General features: G+C 36.5%; 1 protein-coding gene across 3 annotated transcripts in view; it reads left to right on the top strand.

Annotated features, from left to right (window-relative positions):
• LOC121370810 (ralBP1-associated Eps domain-containing protein 1-like) overlaps positions 1 to 22,726 on the top strand; it is a 72,246-nt gene that overhangs the window by 29,207 nt on the left and 20,313 nt on the right. For all 3 annotated transcript variants that reach the window (XM_041496289.1, XM_041496288.1, XM_041496287.1), the window contains exons 3-12: positions 11,780 to 11,824; positions 12,599 to 12,653; positions 13,322 to 13,454; positions 13,997 to 14,273; positions 14,837 to 15,019; positions 15,634 to 15,697; positions 16,062 to 16,207; positions 17,229 to 17,305; positions 18,033 to 18,137; positions 19,156 to 19,249. In XM_041496289.1, coding sequence (XP_041352223.1) covers positions 11,780 to 11,824; positions 12,599 to 12,653; positions 13,322 to 13,454; positions 13,997 to 14,273; positions 14,837 to 15,019; positions 15,634 to 15,697; positions 16,062 to 16,207; positions 17,229 to 17,305; positions 18,033 to 18,137; positions 19,156 to 19,249 — 1,179 coding nt within the window. The remainder of the gene's footprint in view (positions 1 to 11,779; positions 11,825 to 12,598; positions 12,654 to 13,321; positions 13,455 to 13,996; positions 14,274 to 14,836; positions 15,020 to 15,633; positions 15,698 to 16,061; positions 16,208 to 17,228; positions 17,306 to 18,032; positions 18,138 to 19,155; positions 19,250 to 22,726) is intronic.

Genomic DNA, 22,726 nt, shown 5'->3' with positions numbered 1-22,726 from the left:
GAATGTGCTGTCTGAAAATCTGTTTGCGTTGACTCCAATGTTGTGGGCCGGTAGGCATTTACAAGACTATCAGATCCACATAATTGACTTTCATCCATGCAGAAAGATAGGAACTAACAGCAATCAACTTTGCTAATTGATACGCATTAGCATCTTTCTTATTGGGCTAAACATACGGTAAATAGACATTAGTGGCTATTTCAGGCACACATTCTTGAACCTTCGAAAAACATTGACTATTTTCATGCATCCATACTGTTCGCAACAAAAAAGGATGGGTAATTATTTATGGCAGTAATTCTCAAGTTTTATAACTTTACTGGGTTTGCTGCTGCTGCTGCTATTATTACTGCTGCATTGACAACAATTTTAAGGACATGAATATATAATTTACATCACTGCAGGACTCGTTTTTGATAACAATTCTAACAGAATCTGATCTAGATTACTTCATAATGATCCAGTGGGTTTTTTTTTTTTTAAATCTAGTTTTTATTTGATGCTGTGTGATTACTTGAGAATTGGATGATAGATAATAATTATTTAGATTATATTTAAATAAATGTTGCCTCAAACTTTGATGTTGAACTATATAGTCCTTCCTACAAGAATCGCCTGTTTTCATACTATAGAATTTACTACAAGTTATTGATTGCCGATTGTTTTCTAAATTGCACACAAAAATAGCAATTTTTATTATTGTTATTTTTACTTTTCTTCTTATGTCAAACCAAATTGAAATTATTTGCAAAAAACATTTTTGTAGGAAAATGGGATGGACTATAGATACTTGTTTTTAAAGGGGTGGGATATAACTTCATTTGGTAAAGCGCTCGCCTGAGCTGCTTGTGTTGAAGAATCAAACTTCTAGTTGAACCACTGCTTGATTTTTTTTCCATCCATTCAGTTCCTCACAACTGGTATATCAAATACTGTGGTATGTGCTATTCTGTCTGTCGGAAAAGGCATATAAAAGACCCCTTGCTGCTAAGACAATGTGTCAGAATTATCAAATGTTTGACATCCAGTAGCCAATGATTAACTGGGAACATTTTGTTCAGTATCACATTATGATTCGCTATGCAAGTTATAGAGATCACTACAGAATTTTGAAACATTAAACTAGTTTCTAATTAGTTTTCACATAACCAGAATTATAGCTAATCAAGATTTTTAAAAACAAAATGTTCCCCAATTAATAAATCAATGTGGACAAGTGGTCTCGTTAAACAAAACAGTCTTTAACTGTTTTTTTTTTTTAAAGACTGACCTGTGTTAAGAGGATCTAACTGGATTTTCGTGACTTTCATTTTCACATTGAGAATCATGCCCTGGTATTAGGTGAACATCTGTTATGTTTGTATCTTGCTGAGTAAAACTGCCTTCAAGTTTGTAGTGATTAAATAGTGGTGTCGTGAACTTGCTGAACATTCCCTCTGGTGGACTATTTCGTATGATAATGCATTTTTGATGCAATGCTAATGCCGGTTAAGTGACAAAATTCAGTGCTAATCAACTTAAGTATCAATGAGAAATCTTATTATGATGATCATTTAATGTGTCTATGTGTGGAGCACTCGGTATTGATTATTGAAAATGTGATTATGAAACAAAGAGAATATTTTCAAATGAAGCTCGGATAAATTGTAAAATTATTAAATTGTAAAATTATTCTCTTTACTACTCAGCATGAATGCATACCATACTTGTTCATGAATGTTATGCACGGTTTATTCTTTCTTTAACTTATTTTTATGCTTATATCAAATTAAGGTTCAAGCACACTGTCCTGGGCCCCATTCCACGAAGCGATCTTGGCCCTAAGATCAACTTAAGTGCATAGGGTAGCTATGCACTTACGGTAATCTTAGGGCTAATTATTGCTTCGTGGAACAGAGCCCTGGGCACACACCTCAGCTATCTGGGCTATCTGTCCAGTGGGTTAGTTGGTAGTTGTTAGTGGTTAGTGAGAGAGAAGAGGGTGTAGTGGTCTTACACCTACCCATTGAGTTGTTAAAACTCGCTCTGAGTGGGAGCTGGTACCGGGCTGCTAACCCAGTACCTACCAGCCTTATGTCCGAGTGGGAGCCGGTACCGGGCTGCTAACCCAGTACCTACCAGCCTTATGTCCGAGTGGGAGCCGGTACCGGGCTGCTAACCCAGTACCTACCAGCCTTATGTCCGAGTGGGAGCCGGTACCGGGCTGCTAACCCAGTACCTACCAGCCTTATGTCCGAGTGGGAGCCGGTACCGGGTTGCTAACCCAGTACCTACCAGCCTTATGTCAGCCTTATGTCCGAGTGGGAGCCGGTACCGGGCTGCTAACCCAGTACCTACCAGCCTTATGTCCGAGTGGGAGCCGGTACCGGGCTGCTAACCCAGTACCTACCAGCCTTATGTCCGAGTGGGAGCCGGTACCGGGCTGCTAACCCAGTACCTACCAGCCTTATGTCCGAGTGGTGAGCCGGTACCGGGCTGCTAACCCAGTACCTACCAGCCTTATGTCCGAGTGGGAGCCGGTACCGGGCTGCTAACCCAGTACCTACCAGCCTTATGTCCGAGTGGGAGCCGGTACCGGGCTGCTAACCCAGTACCTACCAGCCTTATGTCCGAGTGGGAGCCGGTACCGGGCTGCTAACCCAGTACCTACCAGCCTTATGTCAGCCTTATGTCCGAGTGGGAGCCGGTACTGGGCTGCTAACCCAGTACCTACCAGCCTTATGTCCGAGTGGGAGCCGGTACCGGGCTGCTAACCCAGTACCTACCAGCCTTATGTCCGAGTGGGAGCCGGTACCGGGCTGCTAACCCAGTACCTACCAGCCTTATGTCCGAGTGGGAGCCGGTACCGGGCTGCTAACCCAGTACCTACCAGCCTTATGTCCGAGTGGGAGCCGGTACCGGGCTGCTAACCCAGTACCTACCAGCCTGTAGTCTGATGGCTTAACCACAACACCACCAATTTTATCTTTTTAAGTAGTTAATTTTATTGCATTTATGTCATTTCACATTTGACATGCTAAAACTGAAAAGCTTGTGTACCTGTTAAAAAATTCAGTTAAGATCACTGCAGTATTCAGTCACACATATCCATGTATAATAAATTATAAAGAAATACTTGTGCATGTCATTTCATTTGTTTTTGTTTTATCAGTTGAACAATGTTATACATGTACCTGTATTTAAAGGCATATTGTCACAGACCACTGACCTATTACATGGCCTAACAAAGTATTACTTAAATATATATATATACTCTTCAAAAGAAGAAACGCAAAACCACATTGTCGTAACATTTGGAGAATTGATTTAATTATTGAATGGTGAGTCCGATAATTACCAAATGTTGCAGGATTGTTCACAATTCACTCTAGTCCATTGTGAGTAAGTGATAGGACACACCACCAAGGTCACGGTCATCTGGAGTCAATACCGGGTGTGGCCTCCGCGTGTGTTGACAACTGCCTGGCACCGCCTGCCCATTGAAGCAACCAGAGTACGGATGACGTCCCGGGGGATGGTGGCCCACTCGGCCTGTAAGGCTGCTGCCAGCTCGGGCAGGGTCTGGGGCTGTGGTTGTCGCTGTCGGAGGCGTCGGTCCAACTCGTCCCATAGATGCTCAATTGGGTTCAAATCCGGTGATATCGATGGCCAAGGAAGGACATTAATGTTGTTGTTCTGTAGGAAAGCCGTTGTGAGACGTGCTGTGTGAGGCCTGGCGTTGTCATGTTGGAACACTGCGTTGGCGTTGGCCATAACTGGAACGATGTGTGGCCGGAGGATCTGGTCAATGTAACCCTGTGCATTCAGGTTGCCCTGCACGTGGACCAGGTCAGTTCTGCCAGTGTGTGAGATGGCTGCCCACACCATGACACTACCCCCGCCGAATCTGTCCACTTCCTGCACGCAGTTTGCCGCATAACGTTTACCACGACGCCTATACACGCGACATCTTCCATCATGACGTCGGAGCAGAAATCGGGACTCGTCACTGAACCACACCTGTCTCCATCGCAGTTGAGGCCATTGTCGATGAATCTGGCACCACTGCAGTCGGAGTCGACGGTGTTGTGGTGTTAAGATGACACCTCGAACTGGACGTCTGGCACGAATTCCTACCTCACGTAGGCGGTTCCGTACGGTCTGGTCGGATATCCTGCGCAAACCTGGTATTTCTGCGGCTGTGGAGGTGGCAGTAGTCAATCGTTCCCGAAGGTGGCGTACCCGGATGTAGCGGTCCTGCCCGGGGGTAGTGACCCATGGTCGACCGGATCTAGGGAGGTCACGTGTTGATCCATGTTGCTGGTAACGGTCCCACAGTCTGGAGATGGTGCTTGGGGACACATGGAATGCCCTGGCAACGGCCTTTCTGGATTCGCCTGCGTCTAGTCGGCCGATGGCATTGTTTCTCTGCGGTTCACTGAGACGTGGCATGTCCTGGATTGTCAACTGTCGGCCAGATACAGAGGCCAGGCAAGCGAACACCCTGCACTTTTATACTGTCGGTGTTCATGTTGCATGTGCAGACAACGCACGTGCAGTGGTGACATGGTTTGCACGTGGCTGCGTTTTTGCGAATATTCACATTTTGGAACTTTATTGTACAGTAGCTGCGTTTTATCGAATGTAACCGTGGGAATGTGTTTGGGACATGCAATGACCTTATATTCACAAAGCATGAACCGGTAGGAAACATAAAATCGGAGTTATAACCCATTTGTACCCTTTTGCGTATCTTTTTTTGAAGAGTATATATATATTTGATTTGTCCCTAAATGTACTTTATTCAACCATCTACATAACCACCATACTCCATTTATTAATGATATTTTGTAAAAATAATTGAATTATGGCAATGGTCCATAATTCAAAAACTAACATTGCTGAGAGGGTTGACATTGATTTCACTCCATCATTGTGTAGTTAAAGTGATGCAACAGCTAGGTTTGGTCTGTAAAAAATAATGTAATTTTGATTTATTATTCATTTTTAGAGAAATAAGGTCCATAAATCTGACAGTATGCCTTTAAGATATAGCTAATAGAGATGCAAAATTCTAGATGTATGTGTACATATTGCTTCATTTTGTACATATTGATCTTCAATTTTTTTTACTTTACTGCCAAGACCAGTTTGACAGATCTTTGAAAAAAAAAAAATTCTAAAACAAGTTACATCCTACCTACCTGCCCTAATCAGAACCACATATATTTTGTTATTTGGCCTAATATGACATCCCCAGTGTTACTTTCTTCATAAGAAGAATTCTCCAGTTTCTCTTAGTTAAAAAGGTCAGCTATATTATAGCAATTTTCGCAAGAGATTCACAGCTTATATACAAGCATGGCTAGGATTTCACTATATCATCATTATTTTATTGTCCCAAAACACAGATGTCTCAAGCCAGTGCATTAAAGTTACATTAGACATAGTTAAATAACATTCTTCTTCAATATATAATAGACTCTGCTGTCCATGTAGACTGTACATTACTTTAGTTGTATAACACCTGTTGACCAATCCCATCTGTTAAACATAAACAGAAATAAATATTGTTTAAAAAAACACATAAGACATGGTTGTGTGCATCACTAATCACTTACCTTTTTTACCTTGGCTAATGGTAAGGAATGGAATGGAACATGAATGCCCCTCCCTCCCCACCCACCAAGAAGGAAAAAAAAAAGAAGAGATAATTAATGCAAAATACATATTGTGGACTGCCCTCATTTTCTCAAAGAGTAGACATAACCAGTTCTGTCTGTCGGTCTTCGGTTAAGTGAAGACTGGTTAGACTTTGAAAGTTACCTAGACAAACCAGATCTACAAAAGAAACCTGCATGTTCATGTAGATGTGTGTTGATCGATGATGGTTATATTTGCATGATAAAAGCTTTCAGTTTACATCACTGTGCCAAAGCATACATGAGAAGTAGCTGGATAATTGAATATCATTGTTTGAATCCAGGATGAGTTATTTTCAGACTTGCCAGCTGCAGTAGTGCAAGTAGATTATTGAGTATTTTCGTTAGAACCTCGGCTAAGCTATGTTTCATGATTTCAAAAGTATGTCACTGGTCATTAATGACTCATTGATAGTACACTACTCACTAGTGGTTAAGCTGTTCGCTTGAAAGAAAGAAAGAAATGTTTTATTTAACGATGCACTCAACACATTTTATTTACGGTTATATATGATATATGGTTAAGGACCACACAGATTTTGAGAGGAAACATGCTGTCGCCACTTCATGGGCTACTCTTTCCGAATAGCAGCAAGGGATCTTTTATTTGCTCTTCCCACAGGCAGGACAGCACAAACCATTGAGCCTTGCGGAGCACTCACTCAGGGTTTGGAATCGGTATCTGGATTAAAAATCCCATACCTAGACTTGGACCCAAACCCAGTATCTACCAGCCGATGGCCTAACCACGACGCCACCAAGGCCGGTCTGTTGGCTTGAAGGTTAGCAGGTTTATGTTCTGGGTTCGTATCCTGGTGGTAGTAGCTCTAGTGTAAAGTTATAGTACACAATTACAGGCCTCTGAGGATTAATAATTGGCCTTAATTGTTTATGGGTTACACAAAAACAAATTTGATGAAACTCCTTTAATTTTTGCATAGGGGGTGATAGCCCATCATGATCATGTAAATGATGATCTAAATTTAATGTGAAAATGAAACTATCATTCTAGCAAATTTTTAGACACCTGCAAATAGTGACACTGACTTTTTGTCTTAATATTAAACTGAACCTTAATATCAGGAAACATATTTTGTATTTTGTGCATCATTTGCCCAAAATGAAACTCGTTCTCGCAAATATTTAGATTCCTGCAAATGGGTGACACTGACTTTTTGTCTTAATATTAAACTGAACCTTAGTATCAAGAAACATATTTTGTATTTTGTGCACCATTTGCCCTAAATGAGACTATCGTTCTCGCAAATACTTAGAATCATGCAAATTGGTGACACTGACTTTTTGTCTTAATATTAAACTGAACCCAAATATCAGAAAACATATTTTGTATTTTGTGCATCATTTTCCCTAAACTCCCTGTCAGTTTTGAGTCTTGACTGCTCACAACACATGTGCTACCATGGGTAATCTGTAATACTGTAAGCCATCGCTTCTAATTAACTTTGATTTTTTTTTTCCCTCAAGAATGGTTCTGTAAATTTTATAGAAACTTGTTTGATAGTATTAATTTACACATTGACATACATGTAAATGTTCCTTAGAAGATACTCTTACTAATTGTGCACTTATGTGTATGTATATATTTAAAGATTTTGAACAGCTGTTTTGGAAGTTTATGTAAATATGTATATGCAAAGTACACACACTTTAATCAGGAAGATGTGATTATTTTGAAGACAAAAAGAGAAAAAATAAAGTGATGATACTATCAAATGGAAATGATTAGAATTCCACCAAAAAACCCAACCACTCAGCAAACACATATAAAGACAAACTAATTTGGTATTGCTAAAAAAAACAGAAAGAGAAGAAGAAGAAGAAAAAAATCCAATTTAATTAATGTTGCAACAATCCAACTCTTTTTTTTTGTGGATGCCAGATCCATGAGAAATAGACTATAAATATATCCAGAGCTACATAAAACCTTCCATTAAAGTGAAGCTGTATTTTCTTTGAATAAACAATCTTGTCGATGAGGAATTCAATACCGAAAATCTCACAGACACTGCATCCACTTGACAGACATGGAGTGGCGCATGTACCATTGTGGCAACACTGTTCTTGTCATGGTTGTGTGACCTTTAATTTCCTGCAATGAAAGACTCCTCAAGCCGGTAGACATCACATAAAACTATTTGCTGTTACCAGTTACAAATGCGATGGATCCAGCGCACTGGGCAATCAATGACTGCTGGTATCATCCATGGATGACCTGTTTCCCAGCCCCATCACGACAGCTTCGGTGTTTCATCTGTATTGATAACTTGGTTATTGGCAGTCCCTGCTGTCAAGAATGTTCCAGACTCATTGCATGCTGTCATGTTTTACACCTTTTTTTTGGGGGGGGGGGGGGGGGTACACAGGGATTTATCCAAGTATTCTGTGGGTCCAAATACAAGCCCTTCTCAAAAGAAGGTGGTACTAAAATTTCCCATTTTATATATATATTTATATATATTTAATTATGTCTGTTCTAATAAATTAAATTATCAGAGGTGTACTGCATCGTTCAGTGGCCTGAAAACATATCCCAAGTATGATTTACTTGTGCTAATGTTTCCAATCTCATCAGACATGGGACCCTGGTGAAAAATCCTTGATAAATCCCTGGTACATATATACAATGTACACAGCAGGGTGAAAATTAACATGAAAACAAAGGTTGCCAGCAAGGCCAGTTTGAAGAAACATTTTACTGGCCCTTCTCAAATTCAACTAGCCCTCCAGTTATCACATTTGAATTTAACTGCACAGGTAAAATTAAAACTATAGTGGTTTTTTGTTGAATAATAACCATTTGTGTTAAAGAAAACCATTGAATTGACGTTTAACTTCATAATGAATAAAGTAAAAATTTATATAAAAACATGTTGTCAAGTTATAAACCCATACCAACTCAATTTTTTTTTTGAAAAAGTAAATCCAGTATAAATAAACATGTTTCTTTACAAAGTACCATTAAGTTAAACATATTAAATCTCATTTTCAATACAGGGTAAAAGATAATGCAGTTAAAGATAATGCAGTAGAAACAGATTAATGTAGAACTGCGTGTGCTTTAGTAAACTAGTCTGGGAGTGGCAGTCCTCTTTGTGGTGATGCAAGAAGAATGGAATAAACTTTGTGGTAATACAAGAAGGGTGAAATTCCCAGCAAATGATTTCCTCGGGAGTGGCTGTTCTCTTAGATAGACATCCATAGAATAATCCACTGTTTTGCCAAATGCCCATTCGACTGCTTTGTGCAGAGATACGGCCCTGATCATGTATTACGGTTGTGTCATTCAGATTACTTTCAATTGCCTTAAAACTTGTATCACAAAAAAAAGAGTTAACATATGCAGTTTGATGGTAATTTATAAAGATTTTTTGTTTTAATTTACACTGCACTTTTACCCCCAATAAAATGTTATTTGAGCCGGTATGGGTTTAAAACTTAATAAATTAATATGTTTTTATATGAATTTTATCTCTATTCATTGTGTTGGCGCTGTCAGAATATAGAACCTGTTCTATGTCTTCTGCTGCCAGATCTGTAGTTCGTGCCAACATAAACGCTATGTGTTTTGTCACATTCAATTCAGTATAAGTGTTTCTTTTTTAACTAGTACCATACTCGCCAGACACTAAAATCGATCGTTGCCCAACGGACTACCGTTGTAAAATTCTTAGTCACCCTTAGCCAATAAAGGTCACCACAGGCGATCGGGCGACTGCTAATTTTCAACCCTGACTCCGTGTATATTATGACATACATGTATGTATATTATATTGTATTTGTAAGAATTGTTGATCTGACTTACCAGAATGGCACGTTCATGTTGGGAGACAAGGTAGAGGTTTAACTAGAAATAAAATCCTTTTTTGTTTTCTTTCTTTTGTTCGTTTCGGTTTTGCTCTGATGAATCTAGAAGTATGGCTACTTAATACATGCAGTTCCAGATAAGTCTGATGATCATTTACAATTGTAATTAATTGCTTGAATTATGCACATGGTTCTGATACACAGCATATTTCAGTTTTGATGTGTAGACCTCATTAGTTCAAGCACATATGCATTTATTTTTGGGGTGTGGGGGTGGGAGTGGGTGGGGGTGATGATGAACAAAATACCATCTTACACTTTTCCCCCAAGATAAATAATGTTTAGCAAGCTATACTTCCCCACCTCAAAGCACCCCATGACATAAACCATAGAAATTTTGTATACATTCCTGTCCTTTGTATTAAAAAAGAAAAGAAAAGAAATCATGAATGACCAATTCCCTTTGATTTATTGTATATAATTGTTATCTCTATTGGTGTTTTGCAAATCTGTTGGGTTTTTTTAAAACCTAATCAGTAGCCAGGGTTTTAAAAAATGTTTTATTGATATCATTTTAAAATCATGCACTGGGCATGTACATTATAATACATTTCTACATTTTGCTATATAAATAATTGTAAAAATTTGCATATGAATTTACTTAGGATGCTTTGTACTCAGTATTTTTGTGTTGTAATTTTTAATTCAGTATTAATCAAGAGGAAATAAAGTTAAAGTTAAAGTTCATTTTGTTTAATGACACCACTAGAGCACATTGATTTATTAATCATTGGCTATTGGATGTCAGTCAAGAGGAAATTCAGTATTCTGTTAAATTCTAAAGTACATGTATGTATTTTGTTAGGACCATGCCGAAGAGTAAGTCTATACATGTATTTTGTTGTGGCCATGTACAGGTATGCAGTACATACATATTGCATTATTGTGAAGCGTTTCTTTGTATAATATAAATGGGCCCTGACCCTGCTGTGACACAAGCAGTAAGAATTCACATCTGGTGCACTGAGGAATATTTACAGTTAGTTGTTCATCTTTCGAATTCCGATTAATATCTGACATTGAAAACATCCTCATTTTGTGTGTGTTGACCACAGAACTTGCCAAACAATTTCATTAGTATTCAGGTACGTGATGGCGTTTGTTCATAAGATATTGTTTTTTTGTATCACCACCTTTTGCTTCCTTCGGGTAAGTTTCTATTTGATAATAAAACCTTACTAGAACTAAATTGATTGTACTTGGTACATTTGGTAATTTGGTAACCTCCTACATATTTCATTAGTAGCAAGGAATCTTTCATATACACCATCCCACAGACAGGATAGCATATACCATAGCCTTTGATATAAAACCAGTGATAGCCCAATGGGCCCACCGACGGGTATCGATCCCAGACTGACTGTGCATCAAGCAAGCACTATAGTACTGGGGTATGTCCCACTCTCATGTAGACTTGAATTGTTTAGTGGTCAAAAAGAACACAGAGTTCATCAGGTATTGTTGAATTAATTCCTGTAACAACTTTGGCTGTACATGGTTATGAATATACAACATGATATACATGTATGTATGAAAGTCTAAACTGCTGACAGCTTCGGGAGCTAGTTAACCTATTTGTTTGGGAAATAATCTAGTTATCCAAGTTGTATTTCACTACAGCTTACCCTGAAGATTGATTTTGCTTGAATCCTCGTGTCAAAAAGGGATTTTTTTTTCTCCTAGCTATAAGAATGTATACAAACTGGATTATGTGTAATTCATATTATACTTTTCATTTGCAGCAGGTCTGTTAATCTCCACTGAATATTTATAATGTAATGATATGAAAGTCCATATTGTATCGGTAGACACACACACACACACACACACACACACACACACACACACACACACACACACACACACACACACACACAGAAAAAACCCAGAGGACTTGTATTTTTTATGTAATTAATTTCAGTTTGGTTTGACTTAAGAAGAACAGTAAAAGTGTTTGGAAATGACAAAAACATACTATTTTTATGTGCAATTTAGAAAACCATCATCTCAGAAATAAATAACTTGTAGTAAATTCCATAGTATAAAAAACAGACGTTCCATGTGAAAGACTATAATAAAACATCTACGTCAAATTTTAAACTGAGGAATGATTACCCCTCACCTCCCAAAACACCCCAAAACAACAACACCACATTTTAGTTCATATTGCTATTTTCAGTAATATTTTAAGATTTGTATTTCCTTTATTTCAGGTGTAGACATTCCTTTGCCAAAGTTTGGGAAAATATCTGACCAAGGTTTGTTGGTTCATTACAAAAATACCAGCATGTTTAGCTAGTGATAAAATTCAAACATAAATTTATATGTTTTCACTTTGAAAAATGTATTTCATCTTCGTCATATGAAATACAACAACAGGAGGTTTTTTAAAACATGCTAATTCTAGGATTAGTTTTTTGTTTCAAATTCATCGCACAGTATTCATCAAATTCAACTTGTAAATGATAGCAATAAGTTTGTTAATATGTCACTAATATAACAATTTTCTTACTACTAATAAACAGTAACAAATAAGAAAATCTTTTCAGGTTTTCTGGAATTCTTGGTCTTAGTGGTACTCATAAAAATTTCCTGGCCTTCCAAGTCTTGGAAGATGACCAATATTAAAATAGATAACGTAAAAACAAGGCAGAAAAGAAGAGGTTAGTTTAAAGTTACATAAAATGAGAGTAAAGTTTTTATTAATACATGTAGTCAGAACAGCTTCTCAGTTTTTAACATTTGCTTCCGGATTAAAGTATCTGAAGCATAGATTGCGTTTTACTCCAGAAAATAAATTTTGAGCCTAGCCATTTTTTTTTTTTACAGGAACCTCCAATGCCATTTTCAAGACCACCCACATTTTCCCCCCTGATTTTGGGGCCAATATCACTTTGATCTCAGGTGTAGGAAAGATTCAGTAATATATGTATACTATGACCAAAAATAATAGGCAGCAAAATAAATTAAAAAATAGTTTGCCTGTTCTTCTTTGTTTTTTTCTCTCTCCACATTATGTCTTTGTATTTCAGGAGACAGACGATTACACCTTGGAACTGACACGGAAATCATGTCCATGAGTGACAGGTACTTTCTACTACTCAGATCTGTCCGAATTCGGTAGTCTGCTGCAAAATACAAACTGCACATAAATTATACACGCACGAGATCTTTTGAAAAGAAATAGCTTTCAAATATGAGTATGACCACATGCTAGATTGAAGTTATTAATCATTTAATTTTAATTTGTGTAATTATTTACTATCGTAAAGAGACCAAAATAGATATATGTGCTCTAGCTGTCTGAAAGATTCCCTAACTTATTTCCCTTAGGTTATATATTTATATCGGGTGATTTATAAAAAAATGTTGTGTTTTTTTATTTATTTAAGTTTAATAGTGAAAAATGTATACAGTTTTTTACAGGTCTTTCAGTGATAATAAGAGTAAAAATGAGCGCCATCAATTTATTATAAATTTAGACTGCATTTTTCTGTTAAATGGCTGAGCTAAATATTATTTAGCAAGAACTATTGCATTAATTGTTATGTTTAATGTTTTTATTTGTTAATATTTGTATCTTTATTCGTGGTTACTCAAGTTATTACCCACCCACACTTTAATTAATAATCAGCTGTAAGAAAGGTACTTTGAGATTTGAAATTATAAACATATATGCACTTTTTCATTTCATTAAGTTTAATTTTCTATATATACATAATGATTATCTGGGGTTTTTTTGGTTTTTTTTACAGCAAACCCATCCCGCCACAAACCGGACAGTTGCCGCCCCCTCCATCTGGAAAGAAATCTCACACACGTAGTTTATCTGGACAGTACCGGGGCATGGTACTCGATGGCCAATCATCATTTACACAACAACCACAGGTATTTCTACCATTTGGATTTTGAATGTGTTTGGTTTTTACAGGGTTTTTTTTAAAGCCAGTTTGTTTGCATTTGAGATGCTTTATAAGCTATGAGCCTACATTTAAGACATCTTCCCCAGATTAAACCATGTCAAACTGACAGATTCCTTAAATACCAAAATGATATATGTCTGCTTTCAAAACTTAAAAAACTAATAAAATCAAAAGAAAACTCAATAGCAAAATATGAAAACAATATTTTAGTGAAAAAAAGAAAAGAGTGGAATGATTTACGTAGCTGTCAAAATCAGGCTTATCAGAATAGTCAGCAACTGGCAAATTTCATAGGCTACCATTGCTTTCACTTTGGCAAATTACATTACAGATTACTTTCAGGGTTTAGGAAGGTTCTCAACACAGCCAACTACTTTGAATAAGCAGCAACCTACTCTAAAATGCATTGAAGATCCCACAAATCTACAAAACCAAATAATTAATGTGTTAGCATTATATATTGTTTATTAGCATGTTATCCATAACTGTTTTTCTTTTTTTCAAAAGACAATAAATCGAGATGAAGCTGATGATTCCAAGTCGCCTCCTTACTCACCGACCAAAACCCCTCCGTCTTCACCCCCGGCCAGACGACAGTTGTTGAAGCAGCAGACGGCACCGGCCTCATTTCCCGCCGTTGCTGTGATGGCTGCCGTGAACACCCAGCAGCCCGTGGTTGTGGACGGTGGACATGTTAATCCAGTGGCGCTCTCTAGTGGAGCTTATGTCAACTCTGCAACTGAGAACGGAAATTGGGCCATGTTTGAAGAGGAAGATGCTCACTGTAAGTTTATTGTGGTTTTTTTGTGGGTTTTTTCAGAACAAAATATAGCTCACCTGACAGTTACACTTGCTCATGCAGCCACATGACCTTGAGGTCACCTTATTATATCATTACTAGTCTAACCCAGTCTCAGAAAGGGAAAGTTTGAATGGGGTGTGACGGCTTTCCCTTAAAATCCAACCCTCATTAGTCTCCTGATCATAAACGTAACCTCACTCATGGTGGCTTTTATTATGGAATTCATCTTTATATGCATTCGACTGAACATGAGTGCAAAATACATGAGGTAAAATACAGAGATGACAATCAGCAGTGCAGATCAAAAAAGGAGTAACGATCAGAAGACTGAAACTTAAAAAGCCTTATGTATTATAGGTGTCGATTATGCAGTCAATTGGTTTTTTTAAACGGCTACTTTGAGATACTCCTTTAGTTCGCTGCTTAACATAAGAATGACTGATTTTACTTTTTTTTAAATTGATTGAATTGTTTATTATTATATAATAAAAGGATTTTATATTTTGTTTCTTGCCACTGAACATTAACTTGTGGGTTTTTTCTAGTGTTGCTCGGAACTGGAATTAAGAAGTGGACAGATTCGTTGGAACCTCCTGGCTTTGACTCTTCATCTATCAGTTCGGAAGCGGAAAGTGTCGATGACATCTGGTCAATAACCGAGGAGCAGCGTGAATACTATGAGAAGCAGTTCAAGACAATGCAGCCCGAGCTAACTGGAATAATAACAGGTATAGTCATGGTCATGTGCATCTGACATGTGTTGTGTGGCAGTGGTGAATTTATCACATATTTTTTATCACTGCTTACAGCATGGATAGGAACTGAAGTTGAAACTAAAAACAGGGAAATCTCACATTTTGCTGTTATGGTGCATTATGGACTGCAGTAAATGCTCAATTTAAGAAAAAGGAAACCCTGCAAACTGCACAAAATGCTACTGCACGTCGCATTCTGGATGTATGTCAACACCTGTATAGAATATCATTTGATCAATTTCACAAGAAAATGCATGCCATAATGCTGCACACCACACACGCATGAATGGGAACATAGCTTTAGGTTGTTTCAAATACAAAAGATAGAAAATAAAAGTCATTTATATTATTTCATTTGAAGATTTTGATTAATGTTTATACTATTATTGTTGATAAAAAGTACTATAATATTATGATGACAATGCTGCTTTTAAATGTAGATGGTTAATGTTAAAATTATTTTATCGTTGTTGTTTAACAGTTTCGCATTGTTTAAATACAAGCCACTTTCGGTCTATTCATTGTTTATGTTACAGTTTTGTAAATATCTTTCCTTGTTAACTAAGATGTTTTACAATTTCTTTCAGGCCCTGTTGCAAAAGAATTCTTTGAAAAATCCAAGCTGCCTGTTTTGGAGCTCTCTAAAATATGGTACTTTCTTTACTGTATTTCTTTTTTTTGTTGTTGTGGTTGTTCAGTCATAAAAAAGTGTTCTATACTGTAGTCATTCGGTAATAATTGCAATCATTTAAATAATGAATGAATGAAAAATATAATATAACACAATGAAACCCCTCAACTAGACCATAATTTGTTAAAAAACCGGATTTTTTCATGGTCCCTTTTTACATACCAGTATAGAGCATAACCTTATTAAACCATATACCTCTTTAAACTTAGACTTTTTACTTAGGGTGTCCTGTTTGGAGGAGTTTCACTATATAATCTTTGATGTAATATAATTAAAACCTTGACCTTTAAATTCTTCTATCTTTGTTTGTTTCGTATGTTGCAGGCAACTTTCTGACTTGAATCGGGATGGTGCTCTCTCGATAGATGAGTTTTGTATCGCGATGCATTTGGTTGTATTACGCCGCAACGACATAGAACTACCAGAGCAACTGCCAATATCACTGATGCCATACTCTACACTTTCAAATGGTAATTTGCTTCTTCTTATTAACCTATTGGCATAAAGAGAAATATATTTAGTTATAATCAACATTAACTCTCTGATGTTCTGTCGTCAGGATAATAATTGCTCAAGGGTGTTATTTTGACAGAGCATCTGATCCCTTGTTTGTAAAACGTTCAAAGTAGAGACTCAAAATTAAACTTTAGAATCTGCGACCATTTTCACAAAACATCGTTTTGTACGTAAAAGTAAATCTAAGACTAAACATCTACTAACAGTACAACTAATATGGTTTGAAGTATACTTATTTCATTTACTTTTGTCCTTACAATGTGCCATCTTATGTAATGATGGGATTGTTTGCGTAAAATAGAAGCCAAACACATAAACATATGACAGGTGTAACAACTAGTCGCCAATTTAGTATTACGATGTTTTGTAAAAGTGGCTTCAGGATTTCAATTGTTCAGACTAACAGTCTCATATGAATGAGATTTGACCATGTGCTTATAAAACCCATGGCTTTAATAAAGTCTCACCTGTGCAAATAGATTATCTTTGTTAAAGTCTTCAGTCGGAACCTTAAATACCCTGATTAAAATTATAACGTAATGGAATAGCATGTATTCATGTACAGCTTCTGTACTGTTAAATTACACATTACTTTCAACTTCTGGGGTATATTATCCATTTTGGCAAATTCTGTGCGTTTCTGGTCATGCTGGTGTTTGTGGTAGCTTAAAATGCCTTTTATGTGGACAAGAAAGGTCAACTGGTCAAAGACTATGGTCTGTGGGAAAGTACATATAAAAGATCCCTTGCAGTGTTAAGAAAAATGTAGCGGGTTTCCTCTGATGATTACATGTCAGAATTACCAAATATTTGACATCCAATAGCCGATGATTAAGTAATCAATGTGCTCTAATGGTATTGTTAAACAAAACAAACTTTTAGTTACTGAAAAATAGTTAAAATGGTAATTTCATTTAAATGAAAAGATCTGCTAATGTTTTAATAGATTATTGTGTGATCTATAATCCTGTGTAGATGAACCTTTTGCTGCTGACTTACCTCCAGGAAGTACCTTGAAACGAGCGACTCCACCCTCACCCCAGGCCACACAGGTAAAATACCTCAGTCTCACTTTGTTACAGAATACAGGGTGAAAAAACCCACACTTAATGTTGGAGTAATAAGGGTTTATTTCATTAATATCATTTATTCACTGAGTATAGTAACTTCACTTTAGTCTATGTTAAGACAATTGACAATTCATTGTCAGATTATAAGCATTGATGTTTACCCCCCCCCCCCCCCCCCCCCCCCCCCCCAATTAAAAAGAAAAGAAAAGAAAAACCACCTCAAAAACTGTTTGTAGAAATTATCTTTATTTTGAAATGTAAAGTCTTAATTTTGAAGTTTCAAATTCCTAAGCAGTTAAGATATTTTAATTGCTTTCCCATTTAGGTTTTAATACTTAGCCATATTATTTAATTCAGTTAATTTTTATACTTTGACATCATGGAAAATACCACATTATGTCATTATTCAAGGGAGTTAACTCATGGTCCATTCTCCTTTGCTTTTGTCTTGTTTTAATTTTAATTTATTATAAAGTTCACCTTTAGAGTGAATTTACTGGTTTGGTCGTGCATTACTTTGTTTCAAGGTTTAAACACAAAAGGTGACTATGTGGGACTGTTGAGAAACTTAACTGAGCACATCTGAATCAGAAATATATGCCATACTGTCAGATTGTGTATGCCAAATCCAACCAAACCTGATAAAACTCCTAGTTTACAGGTTGTTTTGTTTTATTATTATTGTTTTTTTTTTCACCGAAACTTTTAGTGGACAGCAAGTTTTATTCAAGAATCTCCTGGATCTAGTGGTGTCCCTTCACCAACAATAAGACCAGTCAACTTTGAATTTGCCAAACCCAATGCTTCAGATCCAGTAAGTGAGAACCACTTTTTAAACGCTGTCTGAAATTTCCCCTGTATAGGGATCACATGATTTTGAGCAAATTATACATGTTGTAAATCTTATAGGTTAGACTTTGCCTAGATAAAGTTACGGTGAGAAATGGTGATATTGCTTTTTCATTGCGACTACAACTTTTCTGTTTAGCTGTATGTTATGTTTTTTTACATGTGTCTCCATTTCTCACAGAATGTATATGAGTCCTATGTCAATGAAACTGTACCTGTTCATGTTCACCTCATTGTGTATTAAATACTATTCAAATTTTAATTAAAAAAACAAACCAAAAAACATTTGTATGAAAAGAACTACATTAATTGTGAATTTTGCAACACCAATGAAAAACAGAAGACACCAAACCTGTTTATGGTAGGCACTGCATTTAATTCTGTGAAACTCTTGTTTAAATGTTTGCATATAATGTAGAATTACAGGAGACAGTATTTCAAAATCTTAGATAATGGTGGGTTTTTTTTTACCAATGTAACCGATTGTTTCGTTTATATGACTTATATTTGTGTGACCTAATCAGTTACCTAAAACTTGTATTTAACTTACAATGACAATATTTCCTGCTGATACTGTTAGTTTAAGCAAAATAAAATATAAAATAATAAAACAGGTTTTTTTTACAAATCATTCATGAAACCTATTTCCCTATTAGCTCAGTTCATACTGAGAGTCCGTGGTTCAAATACCCTCAGTGGAGGTTTTTTTTTTTCTGTAATGAACTGACTTTGAGAATGTATAACAATGTAACCTATTTGGTAGTTCATGTGAATTTAATGTTGCGTAACTGACACGAAAAACAGAATGACTGTTTACATAATATATTGTACCCTGGAATAGAGGGTCAAATCATCAGAAAACAGTAATTTTATTGGGACAAATTAAGGTGATGAATCTGACCTATTAATGTCAGTATTCATTTACGATATAATAAAAACAACAACCCAGAAATTAAAGACCATATTACGTATATTTTTTTCAGGATTCCAATATTATTCATCCTGTTGCTTTGAGAATGTCGCCGGAAGGTCTTCCGCTGCCATCTGATGGTTATGACAGGAGTAGGGCTCTCTCAGGTAGTTGCTAGCATGGTGTGGGTTACCATTAACACTTCTCTCTCTCTCTCTCTCTCTCGCTTGTGATAGTCCATATTGTAACAGTGTGTTAGATGTCCTCTGCCTCACCGACAGTGAAGATCACATTGTGTGTCTTCTGGCTAAACCACAAATTCACATGGTGCTAACGTAAAGTACTGATTTATGCAGAATAAAGTTTCATTTGTAAGAACTTGAGGATAGTCAAATTATAGGCTGATTTTAAGGTGTCACATGGAAGATACAAATTTAAGTTAGAATGTTTGATAATAAATTTACATAAAAGCTAATTTGTGAATTATATTTTCCTTGACCAAGTTACACTGAATTTGGCTTCATGTTCTCCAGATCACTAATAATACCTGCCATGAGCCTTGTATAGATGTTAACTTTCCAAAAATGACATCAGATGGGTAAGCTTGCTTGATGCATGGTCTATTTAGGATCGATCCCTGTCGGTGGCCCCATTGGGCTATTTCTCGTTCCAGACAGTGCTCCACAACTGATGTAACAAAGGCCGTGGTATGTACTATCCAGTCTGTGGTATGGTGCATATAAAAGTTCCCTTTGTGCTAATTGAAAAGAGTAGCCCATGAAGTGGTGACAGCGGGTTTCCTCTTTATATCTGTATGGTCCTTAACCATATGTCTGGTCCTTAACCATATGTCTGATGCCATATAACCGTAAATAAAATGTGTTGAGTGCGTCGTTAAATAAAACATTTCCTTTCTTCAGTATCTATAGATTTTAGGCTATGCATACTTTACACATATACTATGGATAAAGTATCACTAATTAATATGTGCATATACAAATTAACAAGATCAAAGGCATTTGAAACATATTTATTTTCTCCTGCATTGTGAGATACAACTTATGAAAGTTTACGTTCCCCGATCAGCTGATTGATTATGCCACACTTAGGGCTCACCCTGTCCATTGCCAAATTAGCCATTTGTTAATTACATTATAACCTCGATTTAACATCCACTAATGTACCAGTGCAGTTTTGGCATTATATTGAGTTAGTCGTATAGTGAGCGTGCCTTGAGTTTGCTACCAAACATATTTTGCTTGAGTTGCTAAATGTCAACTGAATGACTTGTTTTAAATAAAACTAACAGACAGGAACAAAAATAAAATAAAATAAAAATAACAACGGGGTAAGAAATTATCAAATATTTGATGTATTTATAAACATGGTAAGTCAGAATGTTGATTCCCTTCTACAAAACGAAACGTTTTATGTTTTAATGGCACACCGGGTACTGCATGGTCACTGAAGGAGTGTGCTCCACTTCAGTGTCGGACTCTTCTTCCTGGTCATCGCATGTTTTGTCACAAGTGATCTCGACACTTTCAACAATCTGCTCATCACTGAGACTGGCAAATGTCTCAACCTCTTTATCAACAGTGATAAACTCATCAAAGTCCATCATTTTCGATAGAAAACCTGCATGTTACGTCACCAACGAGATCCTGTAATGCTGTCATTTCATTGTCTGGTGCTTCAAGCAACTCTGTGTGAGGCTCTCGAGGAACAACTCCTGTATGAATCCAACAGTTCTTGATGGTCGTGGCACTGACAATGTCCCAGGCTTATTTCACAAACGAATGCCATCACTTAGTGGTAACTGGATATCATTACCAGACCTGGAGTAATTAATTTTTGAATGAAATAACTAATCAAATGCACTTATCTGTCACGTGATCATCAGACTGTCGTTTGTTCCTGTCCCGAGAGTGCTAATTGGCCATGAGCTACCCAAAGCACTTGTTGCTAATTGCCACTCTATAACACAATGCACATTTACAGTCTAGTACCAGTGGCCATCAGTGTTAGATTTTCACCAGTCAGTAGGTTAATTAAAGCACTGTAGTTGACTTTAACCACACTGATGGTGGTATTAACAAGGGGATTATAATGACTATCTGGAGTTCAGTTCAAAAAAGACTTTGGCGGATAGTGAGGGTGGCATTAAATCAAGGGAATTAAACAGAGATATAAATGGTACTTGAAAAGAAGTTGGATGTAGGAGGGGTTGGCGTTAAATCGGGCGGCAATAAATCGAGGGTACATTGTATTATACAGTGTCTACAACATTTAGTCTTTGACCAATAAAATATCCCTTAATTTACCCACATTTTTAATAATTTTCAAGGAAATTTTCAATAAATCTGAAAAATGGCTGAACCAAAATTGGTTCCAGTGTATGCCCTGCACACTGTATGACTCCATGTAATGCACCATGCAAAAACTGTGCACATTGTTCTTTCAATTCAAACTTTAATAAAGAGAAAAATACATGCTATCAGTTCTTATAATTAAAATTAATGGCAAAGATTAATAAAATGTATGTTTAAATACATTTGTTTACCCTCGAATACAATATAATATTCTTTATGTAAACATCATTGAAAAATATGTGTTAAATTCACTGATGTACAATTGAACACATTGTCAGAATCTAAATAGTATCTCATGGGAACTTCTTTTGTGTTCTCTATGTGTTATATGAAACATTGTACTATAGCTCCTCTGGGTTAGACTGTTATTGTTTGTCCATCCATCTGTTTGTCCCTCAGTCTGTCCCACATATACATTTCCGAATGTTTTTTTTCACAATGCCTTGAGAGATATTGAGCTGGAATTTTGTGTATAGCTTTACCATGTACTGTTACAGATCAAGTTCAAAGTCAATACTATAAATGCGACTTTTCTTGGTGATTTACCCATTTTTGACAGAGTTATGGCCCTTGGAGATATAAAAATTTGTTTTCCAAGTTTTTTTTGTGTGCAATACCTGAAGACAATTTTGTATGTATCTTTATCATCTACTGTTACAGATTCAGTTTTTACAGAGTTATGGCCCTTTAATTTAGGAGATACGAAAATTTGTTGGACTCTGTAGGGAACATATATAGAGGATTCATCTCGAGTATTTTTTAATATGGAAAATATCAACCGAGTCTATGTTAATTGGTATTTGTCGAGGCTCTGCCGAAACAAATACCGATTGACTAGATGAGGTTGATATTTTACATATTAAAAAACACGAGTAGCGAATTCTATTTATCCTATAACACTTCTAAAATAACATTTTAATTAATTTTTTTAGTAAATCATAGTACTAAAGTCGCCACCATCGATAATATGATGTCATCACAATTAACACAGATTAGTTTGACGTCATGCATTTTAAACAAATCTTTGAAAACGTTACGCTCAGGTACATGCGTCTTGTTGGCTTGTAAGCAAATGACCCATCCACAGCAACACATTACCTAGAGACCTTGCAAATTTGCATTCCATTATTAACCAGGTTAATAAAGTAAATTATCACATGGGTTTATGACATGGATATCATGGGTAAGTTATAGGATAAATTGCTATAGCAAGTACTCTCAGAATGCTTGTTCAAAATTCATTTTAAGTCATTAGAATAATGTGGTATAATA

The sequence above is a fragment of the Gigantopelta aegis genome, chromosome 4 (genome assembly GCF_016097555.1).
Source record: "Gigantopelta aegis isolate Gae_Host chromosome 4, Gae_host_genome, whole genome shotgun sequence".
Taxonomy (NCBI): domain Eukaryota; kingdom Metazoa; phylum Mollusca; class Gastropoda; order Neomphalida; family Peltospiridae; genus Gigantopelta; species Gigantopelta aegis.
Note: the sequence above shows the minus strand (reverse complement) of the source record. Positions and strands in the feature narration are given on the sequence as shown.